Below are 23,673 nucleotides of genomic sequence, written 5' to 3'. Positions count from 1 at the left end.
GTTAATAAACCTAAACACCCTAACCCATAAACCTAACTAACTTCAAACTTAAATGAATTAACAAATGACAAAATAATAAACTAAAGGAAATTCTTCAGTCCCCTCTTCAGGGAGCTATTGGTTTGGCACCATCAGCTCCTCCTGTATTTAGCTGACAGAACCCCTTCAACCCTGTTTGCCTGTCCCATCTCAGGAAGCAGGAAGTGGAGAACCTCTCAGCACCGGTATGAGAAAACAAATCAACTTAAATTGAACAAATGAAAGGCATAAAAAACAGCAGTTAACTAAATATGTGCCCTTACAATTAGAACTAATGCATTTAAGCCATCTAAACAATAAATCCCAAGAAATATAAACATACAAACTGCAATCATAAAAGTGCAAGAGTGTACTAACGTTCACTGTTGTGTGGACATGGATGTGTCCATCACATGCCCCCCCCCCCCCACCCCCCCACCCCACCCACCCACCCCCCCACTCCGTTGTCCTCACAGCGTGAGAGGTAGTCGGCTGTGGTATTGTCCCTGCCAGGGATATGTTGAACCTTGAATCTGAATGGTTGCATGGCAAAATACCATCGGGTTATGCGCCCATTAGTATCCTTCATCCTGTTAAGCCATTCGAGAGCCTTATGACCCGTTTGCAGAGTGAATTCTCTTCCCAGCAGATAGTGCGTAAAGGAATCCAGAGATCACTTTATGGCCAAGGCCTCTTTTTCCACTGTTGCATAGCATCTCTCTCGGGCCAACAGCTTGCGACTGATGTAAGCCACGGGATGCAGCTCCTCTGATGTCCCTTGTAGAAGGACCGCCCCCAAACCCCTCTCAGAAGCATTAGTCTGCAGAATGAAGTCTCTTTGAAAGTCTGGAGAGTACAAGACTGGTTCCACACTCAAGGAATGCTTAATGTCTTGAAAAGCTGCCAGGGCCTCCGCAGTCCACTGGATTTTGTTGGGGCTACATGAGCCCGTCCTATCGGTCAATGGCGCTGCCCTTGCAGGAAAGTTGGGGACGAATCGGTGGTAAAATGAGGCCGTCCCAAGGAACGACCGCAACTGCTTCCTAGTCTGTGGAACAGGACATGTTTCCATTGCATGAACTTTATCAACCTGGGGCTTAGTAATCCCACCTCTGCCACCAAATGTGAGGGATCAAGCCAAATGAGTGGAGGAACACAGGCAATTTCCAAAAATAGACTCTTTAATTTCCTTTTTGTTTTAAAATATCCTCACAAAAGCAGCTCGAGCTCATAAAAGAGATCAAACAAAAAACTGAAACTCAATAAACTTCTAACTTAACATATTGACTGACTGAAACCATAACCGACCTCTCAAACAAAGACATACAAGGGTATATATACACACTGGCTGATCAGACCTTATGAACAATAGGGATTACTAGACAAACATTTACTAACTAAAACTAAAACCACAAATCAGTACAGTCAGATTGTTAATAAACCTAAACACCCTAACGCATAAACCTAACTATTTAACTTCAAACTTAAATGAATTAACAAATGACAAAATAATAAACTAAAGGAAATTCTTCAGTCCCCTCTTCAGGGAGCTATTGGTTTGGCCCCATCAGCTCCTCCTGTATTTAGGTGACAGAACCCCTTCAACCCTGTTTGCCTGTCCCATCTCAGGAAGCACACTCACAGAAATGATTCATGCCAGAGTTAATTTTTATGTATTTTTATTTATTTGATTATATTGAAAAACTCATATTATTTAAATGTATGCATTAGAATTAATTATAGTTTACAGAATGTAATAAATTTTAATATTATTAAATATAATTAGTTATTTCTTAGTAAAATTGTTTAAATACAAAAGGCTGTAAAACAAACAAGATTCTTTTGTTTAAAATTTATGTGATTTGTTTAAATACAAGTTATGAAAAGTGAATTTGGGAAACCGGAAACAATGTCTTGCACTTCCTCTGCACTCCCGCCCGCGCTCAGGAGTAGCATCGTAGCGTTCTCCATGTGATGGTAAGTGTAACATTCTCTCTAAGGGGTGTCTTGTATGTACATAAAGATATTTTTTTTTTGCCATAGGGTGTCGAGTGCTTGCGTTTGTGATAACATTTTGTAGTTTGTGTTTATTGTATGCAGTTATATCCTGGCTACGTAGCTTTACAGGACAATGCTGTTTCCCGCTAGCATTATAGCTAATAAGCTAGCTATTTCACAGGCATCTTCGCTAGCTTGGCTATCCAGCTTAATAATGGATTCAACAACCCTTAACAGTTGTAACCGGCATGTTATCATGGTGGTTAAAAGGACAAATATTAAAATCATTAGTTAAGCAAACATAATTTTTGTCCACAACATTTAACCTATTAAATTTGTAGCAAGTTAGCCTCTGCTCTGTAGCATTAACTTACAGTTTGCTTAAAGTTAAATTTGAGAACTTTTTGGGGTTGTTTTGGAAGGAGCAGACTTGTTACCTTTTGGCAGAATTTTGCAGTTTTAATGCAAAATATGGCATTTCTGTGATTCATACTATGCAATTAAACTTAGTTTTTCTTTTCACTTATTTTTTTGTTTTCAGATAGCTAACTCTTTTTCTGCATTCTCCTCCAATCTCGTGTTCTCACCTTCATGTGGCATATATTTTGTAAGTATAAATTAAAAGTTGTACACAACAAAATGTAGCATTTTAAAGTTTATATTAATTTACAGTTCATGTGATGTTAAAATGGTTTACATTATCAAGCTGAAATGTTTAGAGTAAGCATGTTAAACTTATTAATGATATGATTTACATTTATTAAAAGTCATTAGGCCTACAAAGTCAGATCTTTGACAATCAGGAGGCAGGAGGTTCTCCAGGAGCCACCAATTCCAGAGTTCCAAAGCAGATGGCCAGCACTGTTTGATGTCAGTGAGGTAAGTGTGAATCTGAAGTGTAATAACTTGGTCTATTTTACAAACTGTTAAAATCTCTATCCTGTCTGTGTTGTCTTCTACAGATTAACTTGGAGTTTATGCGACTGACAACTATACCTCTGACCTCCAAATTCCTTGGAGAACTGGACCGTCAGACTGACAACCTGATGAAGGTTTTTAATTCCAAAGGTGGAGCAGCAGGAAGAAAGATGTCAGCCATAATGGCCCAGATGGATAATGTAAGTTTTTATTTTTATTTATCTAATATGATATGGTTTGTTTGACTCGGCTGTATAGGACAGTTCCTATGTTAAATATTTTTCTGGCCCCTTTCAAAATAGCTGTTTATTTAATGGGCTTACACCTTTGTGAGCATCACCAGAGTAGAGTAAAATAATGTGGGATGATCAAGTGGGGAACTGTCAGTGACTTTGTTTGCCTCAGCACCTGTGTGTTATATCTCCAACACTGAAAAGCATGGAATTATAACTTTTTTTTTCTTCCCAGAATGAAGACATCAACGTGAGGCGAGATTGTGTGCTGAGCTGTCTCAGCATCTACCTCAATGAAGACCTGGACACACTGGTTAAAGAACACATGGTATGCATGCCAGCCTACTGTGCTTTTGGCCAGATGTAATTCATTTCTATCTAGACATACCTGATAACATGTGGCGTTCATGAGAATGGGATGGAAATGGGGATACATTGACCTTGACCACCGACAGTATCATTGAGTCAGTTGGGTTGTTTAAAATAAAAAATTCCCCCAATGCAAGTGGTGGTAGAACTTTCCCTTTGTAGGAAGTAAATCCACTTGGTCGAAGGGATTAAGTTGGATGGGTCCTGGCACCTATACGCCCCAGGGATGACATCTCTCACCTAAACAACAAGGTGAGGACACAGACGCTTGACTGTTCTTATGACCCAGCAGTTTTAATTGTATTGACATTGATTTTTGGAAGTGCTTAGCAAGAAATGCCTTTCAGATAATGTCAGGTCATTTTGATTCTTGGTTGTGATCAGTTGGTTACTACTGTGTTTGTTTGGGGAGTATCATAGGATACATGCTGTGGACTGTCTGCTTATGAACTCCAGCGTCTTGAGAACATCATACAGAAGGAAGCCTTCTTGTCTTCTTTGAAGATATGTGAAGTATGTGGACATGTTCATTGGAATTCTAACAAGTGTAAGACTGATCAGACGTTCTCCATTTAACTCAGTCTTCCCCTCACACGTTTTGTCTCCATCCGACTCCTCTTGGTGTCTCTTCTTCTCTCCCCCCAGTTCTTTCACTGTTGTCCCCTACTGTCCTCTCCCTCTCTCCTTCTGTATCTTAACATCTGTCATACTTATCTCAATAGTAACTTCACAAATACATTGAGAATGGGATTTTATAAAGGTGTCAAATTAAGTCTTAATGGGTTATTTTAATTTTTTTCTTCAATGTAGTTTAGAAAGATAATGTAATTTCTGTCTTCTACCATTGGCATACCTTGCTGTCTGTGGAGAGAAACAATGGGATAATAGTTTTTCTCTTTCAAAAGGCATCTGAGGATCTAAGGCAGTCAGTAAAGCCAAAGTCAGAAGTCAAGAGGTAAGTCATAAAGTAGTGTAGTAGGAAGCATGATTTGTTTCACGTGCATTATTCCAATGAGGAGAGAGAGAGAGAGATCCCTAAGACAGCTTAGAAGAGAAAGGAGGTAAATATAAATAGCAGAGGCTACAGGAAAGGGTGAGGATGTTGGAAAGGTTTGCCTCCTTCAGTCCATTTTCCCAGCATCAACAACAAGTTCCTGCTTGGGTCTTACAGCCACTGGTTCCGTATTTATATCACTGATCTCTGAACAAAATCAGTGAGGGTTCTTGGTTCTGTATTTTCATATCTCTCTGCATTTTTAGTTTGTGTTTTATTGACAGATTTTTTTATGGCAGGTCAAAGGCTTCATTGGGAAAAGAGCGGTGTCCCCGGAAATCCCTCCGTCTTAACGAAGTGCAGAACCTTACCCTCAGCAGAGAATCAACCCATAAACACGTGAGAACAAGAGTACTACTTCAAAGGATTTGTCTCAGATTTTAATTGTTGTCACCTTGATGGAAAAAATGGCACAGTTTGAGAGTTGGGGTGTGAATAGTCAACACAAAATGCATCCTTATGACTATTTCCCCCCCCAGGCTTTTAGGTGGTGATCAGAGGTCTTAAGGTCATTGTTACCATGAACTTGCATCCATCTCATTCTCATGAACGCATATATGCAGTGCTTTATTTTCAAATTAACACTCAGTTGGCCTAAGGATGAGCTGCTTACATTTTGGGAGTCCAGGTTAAGGTCACACAACTAATTGTTCTGTTCTTTTTATGTTTCAGGACATTGATTCCAGAGAGGCTGAGGCAGACATTACAGAGAAGACAATGGGCATCTGCACAGTCCGAGCAGAGGGTCATGGTCCTGATGGTCCAGGTGATGGACGCTTTGCTGATGTTGGTGTTGTGCTGGAAGGCGTAGAAGTTCTCCATAGCCTGCAGAGTGTCAGCCATGCATGCGTGATGCTTTATGGACTGATCTATGCACTCAACTTGAGCTATCCAAAAAACCTGAAGCGTACCTTCGAGGTGTACCAGAAAATCCTGATGGACCTGGACTCAACCAAACTGTCACCAAAAGTGCAGGCACTGAAACTCAAATTGCTCCAGTGATATGGCTGACGGTAATGCACTTACACTTATGATCACTTATGATGGAAAAATCACTTTAAGATATAGGGTGTAGCTTCAATTGACGTTTTCGTTATGTATTTAAATAAAAGCTTGACGTGTACATTCATAATAAGGCCCTATGTTGTATTATTGCAACATACAAAACAAAGCAGCTAAACAAAACTGAACAGACTGAAAGGCCACAAGTAGAGAGTATGTGTGGTGTAGATGGGCAGTTTAGCACTTTGCTCTGATGAGCTGAATTACCTGACATTTTCTAGATTTTTTTTTAACTTGTTAGTATTTTTTTCCTCATGTTTAATTCATTAGGTTATTTCTACAGTTTAGTCACTCGTGTAGTACTCTGGATGGAGAAAAATATGGATGAGGGGCAATGGAGAGGAGTGAGATGTATTAGAAAGATGGAAGTGTTTGATTTTTTTTTTGATTAATACATGTACAAAGTGGACCACAAGGATATGTTCTGTCCTTTTGAGTTTCATGTCATGGATGTTGAGAGGCTTTAATGCTAATCATTGTACATCATCATTGTACTAAATGAAAAATAATTAAATAAATATGATGCATTTTGAATGGTGTGGTTGATTACATAAGCATAAATGGCATGTAATTCAAATAAATATATGCTATTTATCTGGCATAGGTAACCTAATTTTTATGCATTTCAAACAATATTATTTATGTATTTGAAATAAATACCCTCCTTATTATTAATTTAGAGTAATTATACTTTATTAATAGTAAATACATAAACTTGAGCATTATGCATTTCAATTAAATAGGCTTTATTACACTAATGAATATGCATTATGTAAAGTTTATTTGGTAGGTTTGTCTAAAAATTACCTAAAAAAAGTAAATGGGAATTTGTCATGTAAAAAAATTACATAAATCTTAAGTTTTAGGGTTAAATATTTCTGTGAGTGCAGGAAGTGGAGAACCTCTCAGCACCGGTATGAGAAAACAAATCAACTTAAATTGAACAAATGAAAAGGCATAAAAAACAGCAGTTAACTAAATATGTGCCCTTACAATTAGAACTAATGCATTTAAGCCATCTAAACAATAAATCCCAAGAAATATAAACATACAAACTGCAATCATAAAAGTGCAAGAGTGTACTAACGTTCACTGTTGTGTGGACATGGATGTGGCCATCACATGCCCCCCCACCCCCCCCACCCCGTTGTCCTCACAGCGTGAGAGGTAGTCGGCTGTGGTATTGTCCCTGCCAGGGATATGTTGAACCTTGAATCTGAATGGTTGCATGGCAAAATACCATCGGGTTATGCGCCCATTAGTATCCTTCATCCTGTTGAGCCATTCGAGAGCCTTATGACCCATTTGCAGAGTGAATTCTCTTCCCAGCAGATAGTTCTTAAAGGAATCCAGAGATCACTTTATGGCCAAGGCCTCTTTTTCCACTGTTGCATAGCATCTCTCTCGGGCCAACAGCTTGCGACTGATGTAAGCCACGGGATGCAGCTCCTCTGATGTCCCTTGTAGAAGGACCGCCCCCAAACCCCTCTCAGAAGCATCAGTCTGCAGAATGAAGTCTCTTTGAAAGTCTGGAGAGTACAAGACTGGTTCCACACTCAAGGAATGCTTAATGTCTTGAAAAGCTGCCAGGGCCTCCGCAGTCCACTGGATTTTGTTGGGGCTACATGAGCCCGTCCTATCGGTCAATGGCGCTGCCCTTGCAGAAAATTTGGGGACGTATCGGTGGTAAAATGAGGCCGTCCCAAGGAACGACCGCAACTGCTTCCTAGTCTGTGGAACAGGACATGTTTCCATTGCATGAACTTTATCAACCTGGGGCTTAGTAATCCCACCTCTGCCACCAAATGTGAGGGATCAAGCCAAATGAGTGGAGGAACACAGGCAATTTCCAAAAATAGAGACTCTTTAATTTCCTTTTTGTTTTAAAATATCCTCACAAAAACAGCTCGAGCTCATAAAAGAGGTCAAACAAAAAACTGAAACTCAATAAACTTCTAACTTAACATACTGACTGACTGAAACCATAACCGACCTCTCAAACAAAGACTCACAAGGGTATATATACACACTGGCTGATCAGACCTTATGAACAATAGGGATTACTAGACAAACATTTACTAACTAAAACTAAAACCACAAATCAGTACAACCAACCCTAACCCTAACGTTCACTGTAGTGTGGACATGGATGTGGCCATCACATTGTGATAAAAATATATAAATAAGCCAAGGTCGGAGTTCACTAAAATACTCTATGTCAAAGAGATACAAATTTGAAGCATGCGTCGATATTTTCCTAAGTAGTTAAAAAATGCCCTGTGTGAGAAACTCCCATGTTTGGCAGGCATAGCTCAAACATTTTCAAAAACAGAGATACATTAGACTGCAAGTCCCGCTGAAGATAAAGGATGCTACCTATTTGAGCCCTGTTTTCATGTCTGGGGGACATAAAGGCTTGGTGAACATTATAAGCTCCACTGAGTCAGATGCAGATCATGGCCCAGTACATCTGGTAAAGCTTCAGGGTCACAGTTGATTCTGAGCTACAGTTAGAGAACCACATCAGAGCAGTTGTGAAATCTAGTTTTTAACGTTTGAAGCAGCTGGCTTAACTACATTCTGTGGACTTCCTGAGAGTAATGAATCACAGTAATCCAGTCTTGATGCAATAAATGCATGAACTAGTTTTTCAGCATCACTCCTGGAAAGTATGCTTCTAATCTTAGCAATATTGCGAAAGTGGAAAAAGAAAATCCTACAAACCTGTTTAACTTGGGATTTGAATGACATGTCCTGGTCAAAGATAACACCAAGGTTCCTTACTTTGTTCTCGGAGATTAATGTAATGCCATTCAGGTCAGGTGATTGACTAAGCAATTTCCTTTTCTGGATTTCTGGTCCAAAGATGATAACTTCCGTCTTGTCTTGATTTAAAAGCAAAAAGTTTCGAGTCAACCAATTTTTTTGTCCTCAAGACAAGCCTGTAATCTACCTAACCGATTAGGTTAATCAGGGTTAATGGATAAATATAACTGAGTATCGTCAGCATAACAGTGGAAGTTTATCCCATGTTGCCTAATGATTTTACCAATTGGGAGCATATATATAGTAAAAAGAATTGGTCCAAGCACTGAACCCTGTGGTACTCCACAAGTTTCCCTGGAGTATGAAGACAATTTGTCATGTACATTTACAAAATGAAATCTGTCAGACAGGTAGGATTTAAACCAGCCTAACGCTGTTCCTTTGATCCCTACAACATGTTCAAGTCTTTCTAAAAGAACATTGTGATCAACTGTGTCAAAGGCAGCACTGAGATCTAACAAGACTAGAACAGACACAAGATTCTTATCTGAGACCATGAGAATATCATTTGTAACTCTCACTAATGCAGTTTCAGTGCTGTGATACTCTCTAAAACCAGACTGAAATTCCTCAAACAGATCATTAGTGTTTAAATGCTCACATACTTGGATGGCCACTATTTTCTCCAGGACTTTGGATAAAAATGGAAGGTAGATATTGGTCTATAATTCATTGGTTCATCTGGATTCAGAGAAGGCTTCTTAAATGAAGGTTTGATTACAGCAACCTTAAAATCCTGTGGTACATATCCATTTACTAAGGATAGATTGATTATATTTAGAATGGGGGCAGTAACCAAAGGAAATGCATCTTTAAATAATTTGGTTGGGATTGGATCTAAAATGCAAGTTGAAGGTTTAGATTAAGCTAATATTTTTGATAACTCTGAAAGCTCAACTGGATCAAAACGGTTCAAACACAGATGAGGTTCTACAGTCACCTCTGATGCTGCCTCACTTACTGAGGAAGAAGAAATCGCATTAGGGAGGATGCAGCTCATTTCACTCCATCTCACTTCTGAATGTGGATAGTAAAATCCTCGCTAAAATGCTAGCCCACCATTTAGAGACGGCCCTGCCCTTGGTTGTAGCAGATGACCAAATGGGAAGAAGAAAGAACTCTGATCCAGGAGACAAAACGTTCGCCAAAGCCAAAATGTTTGAGAGTGTAAAAGAGATAGTCCCACTCCACCCGATCAAAAGCTTTCTCTGTATCAAGCGATAATAACATTTCTGGAACATCAGGTGGAGTGGGACCATGCAGGATGTTTAATAGGCAAAATAGGATTGGCGACCTTTAATAAAACCTGTTTGGTCATCTGCCACAACCGAGGGCAGGACCGTCTCTAAACGGTGGGCTAGCATTTTAGCGAGGATTTTACTATCCACATTCAGAAGTGAGATGGGGCGAAATGAGCTGCATCCTCCCTAATGCACTCTCTACTGTCGTAGAGAATTTGGTACTCACAGGAACCATTTCTGTTTTGTTTGCATTAGTAAGTGAAGAGGGGAGAATATGTGTGTATACACAAAACATGTATGCGTTTACAGATCTCTCCTTTTTTGGGGGGGTTGGGCTCCATTGGAGCAAGGGCGGGGATGTTATTTGTTTTATTTTTGTTCTGTAGCATTTACATTTAAATTTTGAATCTGTGATCCATTTGGTTTGTACATTCACAGCATATATGACAATAAAAAGACCTTGAGCAAAAAAAAAGTTGTTAAAATTAATTAAATGACACCGAGTTGTATAAAAATATTGGTGGCTTTGTAACATATAACCATAAAAATCATGTTTAAAATACATGGGAGCGAGTGTAAGCATAGACATGAATAAGTAGACACCCCATTGGGCACTGGAGAGCGTAACACCGTTGCCGCCATATTGGATGGGTCTCCTCACTCTCCAAAGTCAAAGCAGGGTGAGCAACTATGTCCGTTTTTGTACAGCCTACGGTTACAACAACCGGCGTCTTACTGAAAACAGATCACGTGGGATTACTATTTTCTAGCTTACCTGATAGGATTTTATGTTGAAATGTATTTTTACTTATTTAGTTTAATTATAATTAAATTTAATCATCATGCCATACCTTGTGTCTGATTTTGTGAAAGAGCTTGATAAAATATGCTTTGTAGTTGGTTAAGCACCTTCCTCAATAGAAATGAATGCACTGGGGGCGAGTGGAGACCCATATAAAATGGTGGCCGGCCACTACAGCAGCTACATAGGCAGCGCCAGTCCACGGGGCGTCTATGTATATATGCCTATGGGTCTAACCCCTTCTTTCCACCGGAGCCGTCAGCAGCACGTTACTGCAGCAGCACGTCATAGCTGCTGATAGGAACCGCTGTGGTCAACAGAACCTTTTCTACCGGAACTGTCAGCAGCGCGAGTCGGCCGCATCTCAGGAGCAGCATGTCGTGGTCCTTAAGCTTGGTTTATGCTTGACGCATTTAATTTCCGCTTGGTGAAGTGGCTCGCGGCTGGAATGCGTTTCACAACTCGCAGCGTTTATGGTTCATGCGGCTTGTCTCTGTGGTGAGCCAATATTCTCCCAAACTGTAGGGGGCAGCATGGAGCTCTACGGCATGCATCCAACACTACACCATAGTAGAAGTAGAAATTACTGTTTACAACATGGTATTCCAGCATTTTTAACAGCGTCCTCGTCTTTTCCGACAGTGCGAGCTATTTCTCTCCAAGAATTATTAACAACATGTTGATCACAGTGATCTTTGAGAGCTGAATCATACAAATGTCTGTATTTACGAACCTCTGCCATACTAGTTCTTGCCAGTCCGCCATGTTTTCCGCGTCCGACCGTCCGTGTGGTTAGAAATTTTCCTAGGTGCGCATTGTGGAAATTTTGGGCCGTGCAGAGACGCGGTGGAGGGGTGTGGTTGTTGAAATGATGCAATTTCGCCGCGCGGACCTCGAGGACGCGTCAAGCATAAACCAACCTTTACGCACCGGTTCTATTTTCTACGCGCAACGCCTCTGAAATGGGTCAAGTTCGACATTTTTGGGGAAGGAAAGACAGGAAATCGGACGCAGAAACGGAGTGAAGCTCCCGAGATTTTCAAAGTTAAGAAACGTACTGCCTTTCAATTCAATTCAATTCAAGTTTATTTATATAGCGCCAAATCACGACAAGAGTTGTCTCAAGGCACTTCACATAATAAACATTGCAATTCACAGTTCATTAAGCCAATCAGAAATAATGTTTCCTATATAAGGAACCCAGCAAATTGCATCAAGTCACTCACTAGTGTCAGTGACTATACAGCAATCCTCATACTAAGCAAGGATGCAGCGACAGTGGAGAGGAAAACTCCCTTTTAACAGGAAGAAACCTCCAGAGAATCCTGGCTCAGTATAAGCAGCCATCCTCCACGACTCACTGGGGATGGAGAAGACAGAGCAGGCACACACACACACACACACACACACACACACACACACACACACACACACACACACAAGTAATGTGTCTATAGTTATATTGTGATGTCTTAGTAAATATTGTATTTGGTGAAAGATAAACTTTATTGTATTTATCCTAGTGGATCTATAATTAAATGGATAAACTAGTATTAGCACATCAAAAGTCAATGAAAACAAAAAGTTATTATCAGGAGAGAGAGAATGTATTAGTGGTTAGCAGCAGTGTGCTAGTCGATGGCCCCCTCCATGAGGCCACCACAGCTCAGCAGAACGTCATTGTAGATTCTTCTGGGGAGAAAAACACTTACAGAGAAAATAAAGTTAACAGCTGAAATTCCACAAAATAATACAGTTAAAGAGCAGACTGTAGAATAAAGCAGTAGAGTGTGAGAAGTGGTCAGTGTGTCCTCCAGCAGTCTAAGCCTATAGCAGCATAACTACAGAGATAACTCTGGATAATCTATCCTATTTAGATGTAGGCATGTTGGAGGCAGGGCAAGGGAGAGCCGTCTTTACCGACTGTACACTCCACCTCCCTCTACTCCCCCACTTGTCCAGATCTAGGCTAACATCCGATTTTAACTATAGGCCCTATCAAATAAAAATGTTTTAAGCCTATTCTTAAAAGTAGACAAAGTGTCTGCCTCACGGACTAAAGCTGGGAGCTGGTTCCACAGGAGAGGAGCCTGATAACTAAAAGATCTGCCTCCCATCCTAAGTTTAGATATTCTTGGAACCACCAGTAGACCTGCAGTCTGAGAGCGAAGTGCTCGGTTAGGAACATATGGAACAATCAGATTACTGATGTATGATGGAGCTTGATTATTAAGAGCTTTATATGTGAGAAGAAGGATCTTAAAATCTATTCTGAATTTAACAGGTAGCCAATGTAGGGAAGCTAAGACAGGAGAGATATGATCTCTCTTTTTAATTCTCATCAGAACTCTAGCTGCAGCATTTTGGACAAGCTGAAGACTTTTAACTACATTCTGTGGACTTCCTGAGAGTAATGAATTACAGTAATCCAGTCTTGATGTAATAAATGCATGAACTAGTTTTTCAGCATCACTCCTGGAAAGTATGCTTCTAATCTTAGCAATATTCCGAAGGTGGAAAAAGGAAATCCGACAAACTTGTGAAACCTGGGATTTGAATGACATGTCCTGGTCAAAGATAACACCAAGGTTCCTTGCTTTGTTCTCGGAGATTAATGTAATGCCATTAAGGTCGGGCGATTGGCTAAGCAATTTCCTTTTCTGGATTTCTGGTCCAAAGATGAGAACTTCCGTCTTGTCTTGATTTAAAAGCAAGAAGTTAAGAGTCATCCAATTTTTTATGTCCTCAAGACAAGCCTGTAATCTACCCAACCGATTAGGTTCATCAGGGTTAATGGATAAATATAACTGGGTATCGTCAGCATAACAGTGGAAGTTTATCCCATGCTGTCTAATGATTTTACCAATTGGGAGCATATATATAGTAAAAAGAATTGGTCCAAGCACTGAACCCTGTGGTACTCTGCAAGTAACCCTGGAGTATGAAGAAGATTTGTCATGTACATTTACAAAATGAAATCTGTCAGACAGGTAGGATTTAAACCAGCCTAACGCTGTTCCTTTGATCCCTACAACATGTTCAAGTCTTTCTACAAGAACATTGTGATCAACTGTGTCAAAGGCAGCACTGAGATCTAACAAGACTAGAACAGACACAAGATTCTTATCTGAGGCCATGAGAATATCATTTGTAACTCTCACTAATGTAGTTTCAGTTTTGTGATACTCTCTAAAACCAGACTGAAATTCCTCAAACAGAGCATTAGTGTTTAAATGCTCACATACTTGGATGGCCACTATTTTCTCCAGGACTTTGGATAAAAATGGAAGGTTAGATATTGGTCTATAATTCATTGGGTCATCTGGATCCAGAGAAGGCTTCTTAAGTGAAGGTTTGATTACAGCAACCTTAAAATCTTGTGGTACATACCCATTTACTAAGGATAGATTGATTATATCTAGAATGGGGGCAGTAACCAAAGGAAATGCATCTTTAAATAATTTGGTTGGGATTGGATCCAAAATGCAAGTTGAAGGTTTAGATGAAGCTAATATTTTTGATAACTCCGAAAGCTCAACTGGATCAAAACGGTTCAAGCACAGATGAGGTTCTAGAGTCACCTCTGAAGCTGCCTCACTTACTGAGGAAGAAGAAATCGCATTAGGGAGGATGCTAAAGATTTTGTTTCTAATAGAATTAATTTTACTTGTAAAAAATCCCATGAAGTCATTGCTGCTGAGGGCTAAGGGAATAGATGGCTCAGAGCTACGATTCTGTGTAAGTTTAGCAACTGTACTGAAAAGAAATTTAGGATTATGCTTATTCTCCTGAATTAATGCTGAAAAATAAGCAGTTCTAGTTTGTTGAAGCTTATTTTTATAAAGCACAAGACTATTTTTCCAGGATAGATAGGCCTCCTCATGGTGCGTAGAGCGCCATGTTCTCTCCAATTTCCTAGAGTTTTGTTTTAAGGCTCGTAGATGAGAGTTAAACCAGGGAGCCAACTTCCTGTCCCTAATTACCTTCTTTTTTAAAGGGGCAACATCATCTAATGCCACACGTAAAGAGGAATTAACATGATGAACTAAGGCATCAATTTGTGAGGGGCTAGAACTGAAAATATTGCCCTCTGCTACGTTCCTCTGAGATGCTGAGGACAGTAAAGATGGAACAGTTGATTTAAAAGACGCAACTGCGTTGTCAGATAGAGACCGACTATAATGAAATTTACTTTCATGTCTCGAGAACTCAGTTATAAAAAACTCAAAGGTTATCAGAAAGTGGTCCGAGAGGACTGGATTTTGTGGAAGGATCGTTATTTCCTCACACTCTATGCCATAAGTCAGAACAAGGTCCAATGTATGATGGCAGGAGTGGGTGGAGCTATGTATTCTTTGAGTAAAACCAATTGAGTCTAAGATATTACTAAAGGCTACATTGAGGCAATCATTTTCGATGTCCACATGAATATTAAAATCCCCCACTACAATGACCTTATCAGTATTTAGCACCAAATCAGATAAAAAATCAGAGATCTGATCCAAAAACTCTGAGTAAGGGCCTGGTGGACGATATAAAACTACAAACAAGAGTGGTTTTACAGTTTTGCAATCTGGATTAGGAAAACTAAGAATAAGATGTTCAAACGAACTGTAACTATTAATCTGTAAGGGACTGATTAATAAGTCTGAATGAAAAATGGTTGCCACTCCTCCTCCTCGCCCTGTACTTTGAGCAATATGATGATTTAAATAATTTGAAGGAGTCGACTCGTTTAAGCTAACATAGTCCTCTTGCTGCAGCCAGGATTCTGTGAGAGAGAGCAAAGAGATCTGATTATCACAAATCAACTCATTAACTAACAAAGTCTTAGAAAAAATAGATCTAATGTTCAATAACCCACATTTAATTTTTCTAGTTTTCTGCTCAGTTGAATTTGTTCTAATATTTATGAGATTTCCATGATTTGCTTTATTAAGCCTGATATTTAATCTGTGTGGTTTTGGCCGTGGGCAGGACACTGTCTCTATGGGGTAGTGGGTGGGTAACAGTACAGAAGCTGCAGAGGGGTGGGTTAAACTACGTCTCTGCTTCCTGGTCTGGACCCTGGGTTGTCATGGAGGACTAATAAAACTGGCCATGTTCCTAGAAAGAAGAGCTGCTCCATCCAAAGAGGGATGGATGCCGTCTCTCCGCATCAGACCAGGTTTTCCCCAAAAAGTTTTCCAATTATCAATGTAGCCCACGTTGTTTTCAGGACACCACCTAGACAGTCAGCGGTTGAAGGACAGCATGCGGCTAAACATGTCGTCACTGGTCCGATCAGGCAGAGGGCCAGAGAAAATTACGGAGTCCGACATTGTTTTGGCAAACTTACACACCGAAGCAACATTAATTTTAGTGACCTCCGATTGGCGTAACCGGGTGTCGTTACCGGCAGCGTGAATAACAATCTTACTGTATTTACGCTTATCCTTAGCCAGCAGTTTCAGATAAGATTTAATGTCGCCCGCTCTGGCCCCCGGTAAACATTTAACTATGGTTGCTGGAGTCTCTAATGCCACATTTCTGACTATGGAGCTGCCAATGATCAGAGTCGGCTTATCAGTGGGTGCGTCACTGAGCGGGGAAAATCTATTAGAAACGTGGACGGGTTGGTGGTGGCCCACGGGCTGGGTTCTATGCTTCCTGCGTACCGTCACCCAGCCGGCCTGAGGTCCCGGCTGCTCGGGTTCCACTGGAGGGTCGCTACGTGGTTGTTCTGAGCTAGTTAGCCCCGCGCTAGCTAAGTAGCTACGGCTGTTTACAGGTTTTTCAACAGCGCGGAGCCGGGACTCCAATTCCGACACCCTCGCCTCCAAAGCTACAAAAATGCTACATTTATTACACGTACCATTATCACTAAAGGAGGCAGAGGAGTAACTAAACATTTGACACAGAGAGCAAGAGATAGGAGACGGAGAAGCAGAGACAGAAGTAGCCATAGCCGTGCTGAGGCTAAGCTAACTGGACGAGCAAACTGTTCAGTACAAAATAAACTGCGTGCAAACTCAAATGGTTCCCTAAAAGCTAGGTGGAACAACAGAAAATGTGTGTTTTAGCGTGCTTTTGTGCTACAATAACTCAGAGATATCCAAGTACAGAGAAATTAAATCAGCTTTAGCGAGCCCCAAACACCAAACAGCTACACGGAGTGCAACACTGAAAACAGGAAACAGGAAACGCCTTACCGCCGGTTGCTTTACTTAAAAAAGAAGTTACTAACTGTGTGGCCCCGTGAGAAGTTATCACCTAGCTAGCGGTCTCCTTTTGTTTTTCAGGTCCCTATTGGCGATAATAAAACGACAGAACATAAAACACAAACATTTTGGGGCCATGTTGTAATTTTCTCCTGCAGGTCTGTGGCCCCTCACACTCACTTTACTGACGAAGTCACTCGTGTGACTTTGTGCTCTGTCGGTGACAGCTGCTCCCCTGCTGCTTCGCGTCTCGTGGGAAGGGCTAAGCAGCAGCTTTCGCGAGCAAGACGTGCTGCTGCAGTAACGTGCTGCTGACGGCTCCGGTGGAAAGAAGGGGTAAGTCATTGGGCAATGCCATGTTTCCTTCTACGTGAGCCTGTGAGGACAAAACACATTTACTGATTTGTAGCAAGTGGTTACGAAACTTTCACCAATCCAAAAAAAAAGGTAAATGACAACCAAGCCCCCACAATGCCGCTCAGAAAATGGTCCCATCCCGGAAGTAAGAAAAATTGCAGTTCCACCCTCATCCGCTGGGGGCTGGTGCCAGAAGCGAGCAAATCCTCATTGACTCCCATGTTAAAAATGCCGATTTCACAGCAGAAATAAACATGTTTACAGCCTGGTGCCAAAACATGTTTTTTGTCTAAATTATCTAGTTTATACTCATGACAACTCTGAGGGGGGTGAATTTTTTTCTCACTCTTCTGTTTAAGTGTATTGAAAGCCTAAAATTCTGTATAATTAATGAGCATCCGACACACGTGACCGCCGCCTCAGACCCACGTGACCACAGAGCTAGCTCCGTGGAAAGGCCTCAGTACAGCCTCGGTCTGGCTTGGAAACTGCTCCGGCATTTTGAGTCTCTGTGTTTGTGTATTCTTCTTTGGATATTTTTTGTGCAATTGTTGGACAAAATGACTTGCAGTGGTATTAATTGCACTAATAGAGCGTCCAAGGAGTCTCCACTTCATTTTTTTCGGTAAGTTAAAATCTATATTCGTATTTTATGTCACTGCCACCTTTAAACTAGCTGAGTTTACCGAAGTAGCTAGCTAACTATCAGTTTAACATGTAGCATGTACTGTTTAACCATGAAATTTAAATGTAAAATACGGTAAAATAATTAATAGGGCATATTTAGATGGGTAATAGGGTAAAACCCAGTGCATTTAAGATAAAAATGGGTTGAAATATGACGGAGCGCTAAGAGGGAGACTTCTGTGTCCATTCTTACATCCGGTAATCCCCAGCGGTCAGGCCGGGCAGCCTGACCGATCCGGCGCCTACTTGCTGCGCCTAGCTGCTGCGCGGTCTGACCGCTCGTGGAGTTTTTCATGTCTGACTTTAACCGCATCTACCGTATTACGGCGTGAGCGCAACAGCGACAACTTAATATCGATGTGTAAGCAGCCTGAGTGGTAGGGTGTTTTCATCTGAACCCTTAAAACCTCGAGCAGGCTACGCTGCACTATTGACGTGTTAGCGCGCGGCGCAACTTAGCAACGTGACATGTCTCTGAGAAAGCGTAAAACACGGACGCTTCTTCTGAAGCGGAAAATAACACCTCTTTTTAAGCAGAGCAGGATGTCGCCTCGGCTCGTTCACGGCCGAGCCGGACTGAGCTCGATAACATTGACCAAGCACAGCCACTGGGTCGTTGTAGCTGCCACCAGGCCTGCTGAAGGAACTCCAGCGGGTTTCATCAGACTCGTAAAGTTTCTTGTTTTTGCTGGGGATTTCTGTATTTTACCGCTCCCTCCTGCAGTCTTCCCCTATTAAAATTTAAAATGTATAACTTTATGTATTGTGATGAATGACTAATATTCATGTAAAACTAAAACGTTAGGCATTTAGGGGGAAAAAACAAAATAATAAACATTATACAGATGTCAAATAAATCAAACTGTAATTAAACTATATATTTTCAAAGTCATATAGACAGCATGATGGTTTGTGTGATCCGCGCGGTTTCACTTACACCCCTTTAATGATCAGGCTGTTTTTTATTATTTTTATCAGCTGATAGCAGTTAAAATTATGGTAAAAAATACTTTTATCTGTTTTTGATAACTTAATGCCCAGGAAGAGCATCTTCCTGGGCATTAAATATAACCCAAATGTTTTATTATGAGCAGATCTGATGAAGGTGTAGACAAGCAGTCTGCAAAGTAAAACTTGTTTAGAGTCCAAACTCTTACTAAAGCTTTTGAAAAGAAAAAATGGTTGAATTTTGAGAAATATCCACAACAGGGGAGCGACACCTCTGAAAAATGTATATTTTCTCTGAATTCATAGAATAATGTGAAGATTCTGGGAAAAGTTGGGATTCTGAGATTAAAACGTAAATCTTTCTTATCATAATTCTGGCAGTTTTTGTGTCCTTCTGCTGTGGAAAGTCGTGCAACATGAAGATACTGAGAAGATGCTTACAACCTGTATTTTTATTCCATCCATAAATAAAATCATGAGCTATTTTTTTAATCCAAATTTGATCCAAAGGGCCATCGTTGGTTCCAGACCCGTTCTAGAACATTCCTCTAATCTTAAAGTCATCATCAGTTCCTTCCTTTTAACAAATATTTATTTGTTCAAATATTTAATATTTATAACTGGAATATTTGTTCCTCCCTCTCCCACTGCAGTTAGTCCTGTCCTGCAACCCTGTTTTTGCAGCTTAGTGAAGCCAACCATCACTAACCTGGGGGTGGTTTTGGACCCAGAGATGCGGATGGACTCCCACATTAGCCAGGTGGTTAGATCCTGCTTTTCCCGGCTTCGCCAGCTACCAAAGATGAAGTCCATCCTGAAAGACGTGTCATATTTTCTCCCCAAGCTGGACCTGACCGTCATGTATCGGTCCAAAATAGTGTGATGATATTGTGTTTTTTGTACATAACAGACTTTTTAACAGACAAATTTGTCGCATTCTCCTACACCTCTTCACGGGCTCGCCACAGTAAATATTCTATTTGGCAAGAGATAAACTTTATTGTATTTATCCTAGTGAATCTATAATTAAACGGGTAAACTAGTAGTAGCACATCCAACATCAAAGAAAGTAAAATGTTACTATCAGGAGAGGGAGAATGTTTAAGTGGTTAGCAGCAGTGTGCTAGCCGATGGCCCCCTCCATGAGGCCACCACAGCTCAGCAAAACATCATTGTAGCTTCTTCTGGGGAGAAAAACACTTAGAGAAAAAATAAAGTTAACAGCTGAAATAGCAGGAAATAATACAGTTAAAGAGCAGATTGTAGAAGAAAGAAACCCCTGGGTTAAACTGGTCTGTCTACTGCATAATGCTGAACTCTAACATGTGTCCTCAGGGAAGGACCTGATTGGTGTCCAGAACCTGCTGAAGAAGCACCAGGCTCTGCAGGCTGAGATCACAGGTCATGAACCTCGCATCAAGGCTGTCACCCAGAAAGGAGAGACCATGGTGGAAGAAGGTAGAGCAGGTCTGGTCCTGACATGTTTCTGAGGTGTCTGCAGGTTCTGGCTCACTTTTTTTGGGTCCAGGTCACTTCGCTGGTGAGGAAGTGAAGACTAAACTGTGGGAGCTTCATGGACGTTGGGACACGCTGAAGGCCAAGGCGTCCCAGAGGAGGCAGGACCTGGAGGACTCTCTGCAGGCCCAGCAGTACTTTGCGGATGCTAATGAGGCCGAGTCCTGGATGAGGGAGAAGGAGCCCATCGTTGGAAGTCCAGACTAAGGGAAAGACGAGGACTTGGCCGAGGTATGGAAGTCCCTTCCTGAGAAACTCCAATCGCTTTTCTTTGCTCTCTTTCCAGTCCTTCATAATTAGTGTTTCTGTATTTGTCATTTCCTTCGGTTGTCTACCAGACGTCGTTGCTCGTTTGAGCGTCTCATGGGTTAGGGGTAGAAGTGCTGGCCTCGCACAGGAAGTGATGACAAACGTGTTCCCGTCGCTCTTATTTCAAACGGTTTACAAGCTGTGATGTGTGTTCCCGCTGCAGAGCAGCCATGACACGTGGCAGCCGGCAGAAGGCTCACGCTTTTCCACTAAACACCCGCAGAGCTGCGTCTGCGGTGAACTGAGCAGGGTTTGTTTTACGGTGGCGGATCCGATTGGACCATCGCTGCGAGAAAGCTCCACTTGTGTCAGACGAGCTGAAGGTTCTGATGTTCTGCTCCACAGGCTCTCCTGAAGAAGCACGAGGCTCTGATGTCGGACCTGTCGGCTTACGGCAGCAGCATCCAGGCCCTGAAGGAGCAGGCCCAGTCCTGCAGGGTGAGTTCAGAACCCTCGGCCCGTCAGAACATTCTTATCCACCACGTTCTAACACCAGACCTGTTAAACCGAACGCAACAAGGTAATCAGCAGGTGCTTTTGTCCTGCAGGACCTGAAGGCCAACGAGTCCCGCCTGAGGGACATCAACAAGGTGGCATCTGAACTGGAGTCAGAAGGTCTGATGGCTGAGGAGGCTCCTATGGTTCAGGCTCAGGTGAGCGTCACCTGTCTGCAGCAGCTGGTCCCTCTCACTTCCTGGTTTAACTCTGCTCGTCTCTGTTTGTAGCAACAAGAACATCTGGGTTCTGCTCCTGGAAAGGTGCATGTTGTCCTCCGCCTCCACCAGAACCAGACGTGGTGTTTATGTTACCACTCATTTGTTTGTTTGTTTGTTTACAGGATGAAGCCGACTCTAACACGGCGTCACCCTGGAAGGTGAGTTCATTCAGCTGATCAGAGGTCACCTCTGATGGCCGCAGTCACGGCCGACCGTGCTGACATCACACAGGAATTCAGGTGACCCGGCAGGCACCAGGTGCTGGTGAAAGTGGGGACATGTCAGCTGGTTGCCATGGCTACAGTTATTTTTATGCATCTGTATGACTACTGACTGGTGTGTGTTTCCTGTGACCTTTGACCTCAGACCGTACGGTTGGGCGTTCAGACGTCGGCTAACTTTAATTCCATCAAGGTAAGAGGAAGCTCTTCCCTTCCTGTCTGAGCGATCCGTCTCCAGGTTTCCTCGTCCGGCGTCCAGCCCGCTGGCGTCCTCCTTCATCTCACCTTCATCTCATCTCACTTCATTTATAGTGCAATACTTTCACATTATCATTTTCTCACACTTCTGTATACCTGTATTTTGTTGTTTTTCAATAAAGAATGACAAATTATTTAAGTTTGGTTTTTGTTGCACACAAATATATATCTGTAAAAAATATCTACAAAGCTAATGTTTACATAACAAGTATGATTGGGTTTTGCAATACGGCACTCAAGTTTATTTTAGTAAGATTTTCAAACCAAGTAAAGTTAGTAAAGAACACATTTCTATTGTCTGCTAAGAAACTGTTGGGATTTAAAATGGGCCTGTTGTACAAATAACTTGTAAATGATTATTCCTCACTTTTGTCTTAACCAAAGAAATTCCAGTAATTGAGCAAAAACATTTATTTTTAACACTACATTTTATAAAACAGGGCGCAAAGTGTCGGCACATGTATGTATGTATGTCGATGGTCCGCCCCAACCAAACCAAGAGACACAGACGTCAGGGAGGCCAAGGTTGTCTCTGCAGCTCTCTGGGCACCACGCCTCACTCAGCTGTCTCCAATGATCCAAATGGCTATGGAGAAAAAATAACAGGTTTGGCCTAGTTGTTTAAAGTACAAAACCATACATGAAGTGGTCAAGACAGGTACTTGTTACTTACACTTGCTTTGTGTAGCTGACGTTGACACACAGGCTGCCATGGTGACCTTTTAATAGATCTAAGAAAAAAATGTAATAAAAGAATGAAACTTAAAAACTTCCAAACCTCATGTCATATTTACTCATCAGCTATGGCTGATTTGTTTGGATCACAGTGAGTTACACTAATTCTAATATATTTTTATTTCTATTATACATACATACTTTTTAACTGTTATTTTCACATGACTGTTATCAGGCTCTCTTGATCTGGTTCTGATGATAATCCCGTGTCTTCCAGTAAGTTATCTTGTGCTTACTTCATCTGTATAATGTCTCTTTACTTTTGGTAAATTGTACTGAGTCCAGAATAAAGGCTAGTTGGCTGTACAAGATACAAACAAGTATTACGTTTTGGAAATATATGCAACACCGCCAGCATCTGTTAGAGCCTGTGGCGGGGTGCTGAGGGCCGGCTCCAGCCCAGGAATGAGCTCTACACGCCGGCCGGGAGGGTTTGAAACACCGCCATCCTCTCCTCTGCTGGCTGTTCATTCTGTTATGGTTACCGGTGCTTGTGTTGCAATGTGAAACGTTTGGTCTCAGATTTTGTAAGAAAGATAATAAAATGTCCCCCCAAAATACGACTTAAATATATTTTCTCTTATTCATGATACATTTAATGGCTGGTGCGACTCAGGAGTGATAGCGCCGAAAAAAACTGTACTGAAAACTTGCTCAAAGCAAAATGTATTCATTACGGAAATAAATTATAAACTTACCGATTTAAAACTTTTTTAATACAGGTACTTCTCACGAACAGGCGCAGAAAACCTCCACCTAAACTCCGTGTGAGGTTCAGGTCGATGGGTGTTCCAGTTAGCTCCGGTTGGGTTGAAGCTAGGTGGCTACATCCGTTAGCTCGGCTCCCACCTCCGCTTTAGCTTTGGGTTAGCCAGGGTTAGCTTCAGGTTAGCTCGTAGCTAGTTCGCCTGGGTGTCGTCACTCGAGCCCAGCCTTACAGCCACACCCTCAGCGCCTCCTCTCTTCCCTTTTATGGAATTGTCTGGGCTGGACGGAACCTGTGACACGGTCAAAATGGCGGTGGTGGACACCTCCCATTATGGACAGATAACGTGTTATTGAAGCCTATGGAATCGAATTGTCCAGTATATGTACAGTCTATGATGACAACACGTCATTCCTCCTGAGAGATTCTGAACAGAGTAAGGTATTAGCTAACATTATGGGAGTATTTGTAGTAGGATTCTTCCTTTCAGCTCAGACTTA

The 23,673-nt window shown here is 41.5% G+C and overlaps 2 protein-coding genes, 1 long non-coding RNA gene and 1 pseudogene across 12 annotated transcripts; 2 read left to right on the top strand and 2 right to left on the bottom strand.

Annotated features, from left to right (window-relative positions):
- Positions 1 to 1,651: 1,651 nt before the first annotated feature.
- On the top strand, positions 1,652 to 6,307 carry LOC107395106 (uncharacterized). 5 transcript variants are annotated; one of them, XM_054733764.2, is made up of 5 exons: positions 1,652 to 2,623; positions 2,784 to 2,895; positions 2,979 to 3,134; positions 3,403 to 3,495; positions 5,263 to 6,307. In XM_054733764.2, exons 3-5 carry the CDS (start codon positions 2,994 to 2,996, stop codon positions 5,590 to 5,592), a joined length of 564 nt encoding a protein of 187 aa, XP_054589739.1. In that variant the 5' UTR covers positions 1,652 to 2,623; positions 2,784 to 2,895; positions 2,979 to 2,993; the 3' UTR covers positions 5,593 to 6,307. The 5 variants fall into 5 exon arrangements, 2 of the variants coding, with proteins under 2 accessions (XP_054589739.1, XP_054589740.1); XM_054733765.2 differs by having other exon boundaries at positions 1,652 to 2,895; XR_011520238.1 differs by lacking the exons at positions 1,652 to 2,623; positions 2,784 to 2,895; positions 2,979 to 3,134 and adding exons at positions 3,957 to 4,491; positions 4,830 to 4,929 and having other exon boundaries at positions 3,404 to 3,788; positions 5,263 to 5,394.
- Positions 6,308 to 15,484: 9,177 nt separating this feature from the next.
- On the bottom strand, positions 15,485 to 16,504 carry LOC139069008 (uncharacterized; annotated as a pseudogene).
- A 677-nt stretch (positions 16,505 to 17,181) lies between these two features.
- Positions 17,182 to 21,892, top strand: LOC129161141 (spectrin alpha chain, non-erythrocytic 1-like). Of its 6 annotated transcripts, none has more exons than XM_070549764.1 (6): positions 17,182 to 17,703; positions 20,049 to 20,171; positions 20,242 to 20,975; positions 21,086 to 21,190; positions 21,263 to 21,411; positions 21,620 to 21,892. In XM_070549764.1, the coding sequence occupies exons 3-6, from the start codon at positions 20,910 to 20,912 to the stop codon at positions 21,669 to 21,671; spliced, it is 372 nt and encodes a 123-aa protein (XP_070405865.1). In that variant the 5' UTR covers positions 17,182 to 17,703; positions 20,049 to 20,171; positions 20,242 to 20,909; the 3' UTR covers positions 21,672 to 21,892. The 6 variants fall into 6 exon arrangements, with proteins under 6 accessions (XP_070405865.1, XP_070405864.1, XP_070405863.1 ...); XM_070549763.1 differs by having other exon boundaries at positions 17,182 to 19,473; XM_070549762.1 differs by having other exon boundaries at positions 17,182 to 20,171; positions 20,242 to 20,459; positions 20,883 to 20,975.
- Positions 21,893 to 22,128: 236 nt separating this feature from the next.
- LOC129161142 (uncharacterized) lies at positions 22,129 to 23,567 on the bottom strand. The gene is made up of 3 exons (XR_011520171.1): positions 23,166 to 23,567; positions 22,406 to 22,463; positions 22,129 to 22,318 (listed from the first exon to the last, which is right to left on the bottom strand). It is a non-coding gene; the product is annotated as an uncharacterized lncRNA (long non-coding RNA).
- Between the last annotated feature and the right edge of the window lie 106 nt (positions 23,568 to 23,673).

This window comes from Nothobranchius furzeri, chromosome 3, assembly GCF_043380555.1.
Source record: "Nothobranchius furzeri strain GRZ-AD chromosome 3, NfurGRZ-RIMD1, whole genome shotgun sequence".
NCBI classification, from domain to species: domain Eukaryota; kingdom Metazoa; phylum Chordata; class Actinopteri; order Cyprinodontiformes; family Nothobranchiidae; genus Nothobranchius; species Nothobranchius furzeri.
Note: the sequence above shows the minus strand (reverse complement) of the source record. Positions and strands in the feature narration are given on the sequence as shown.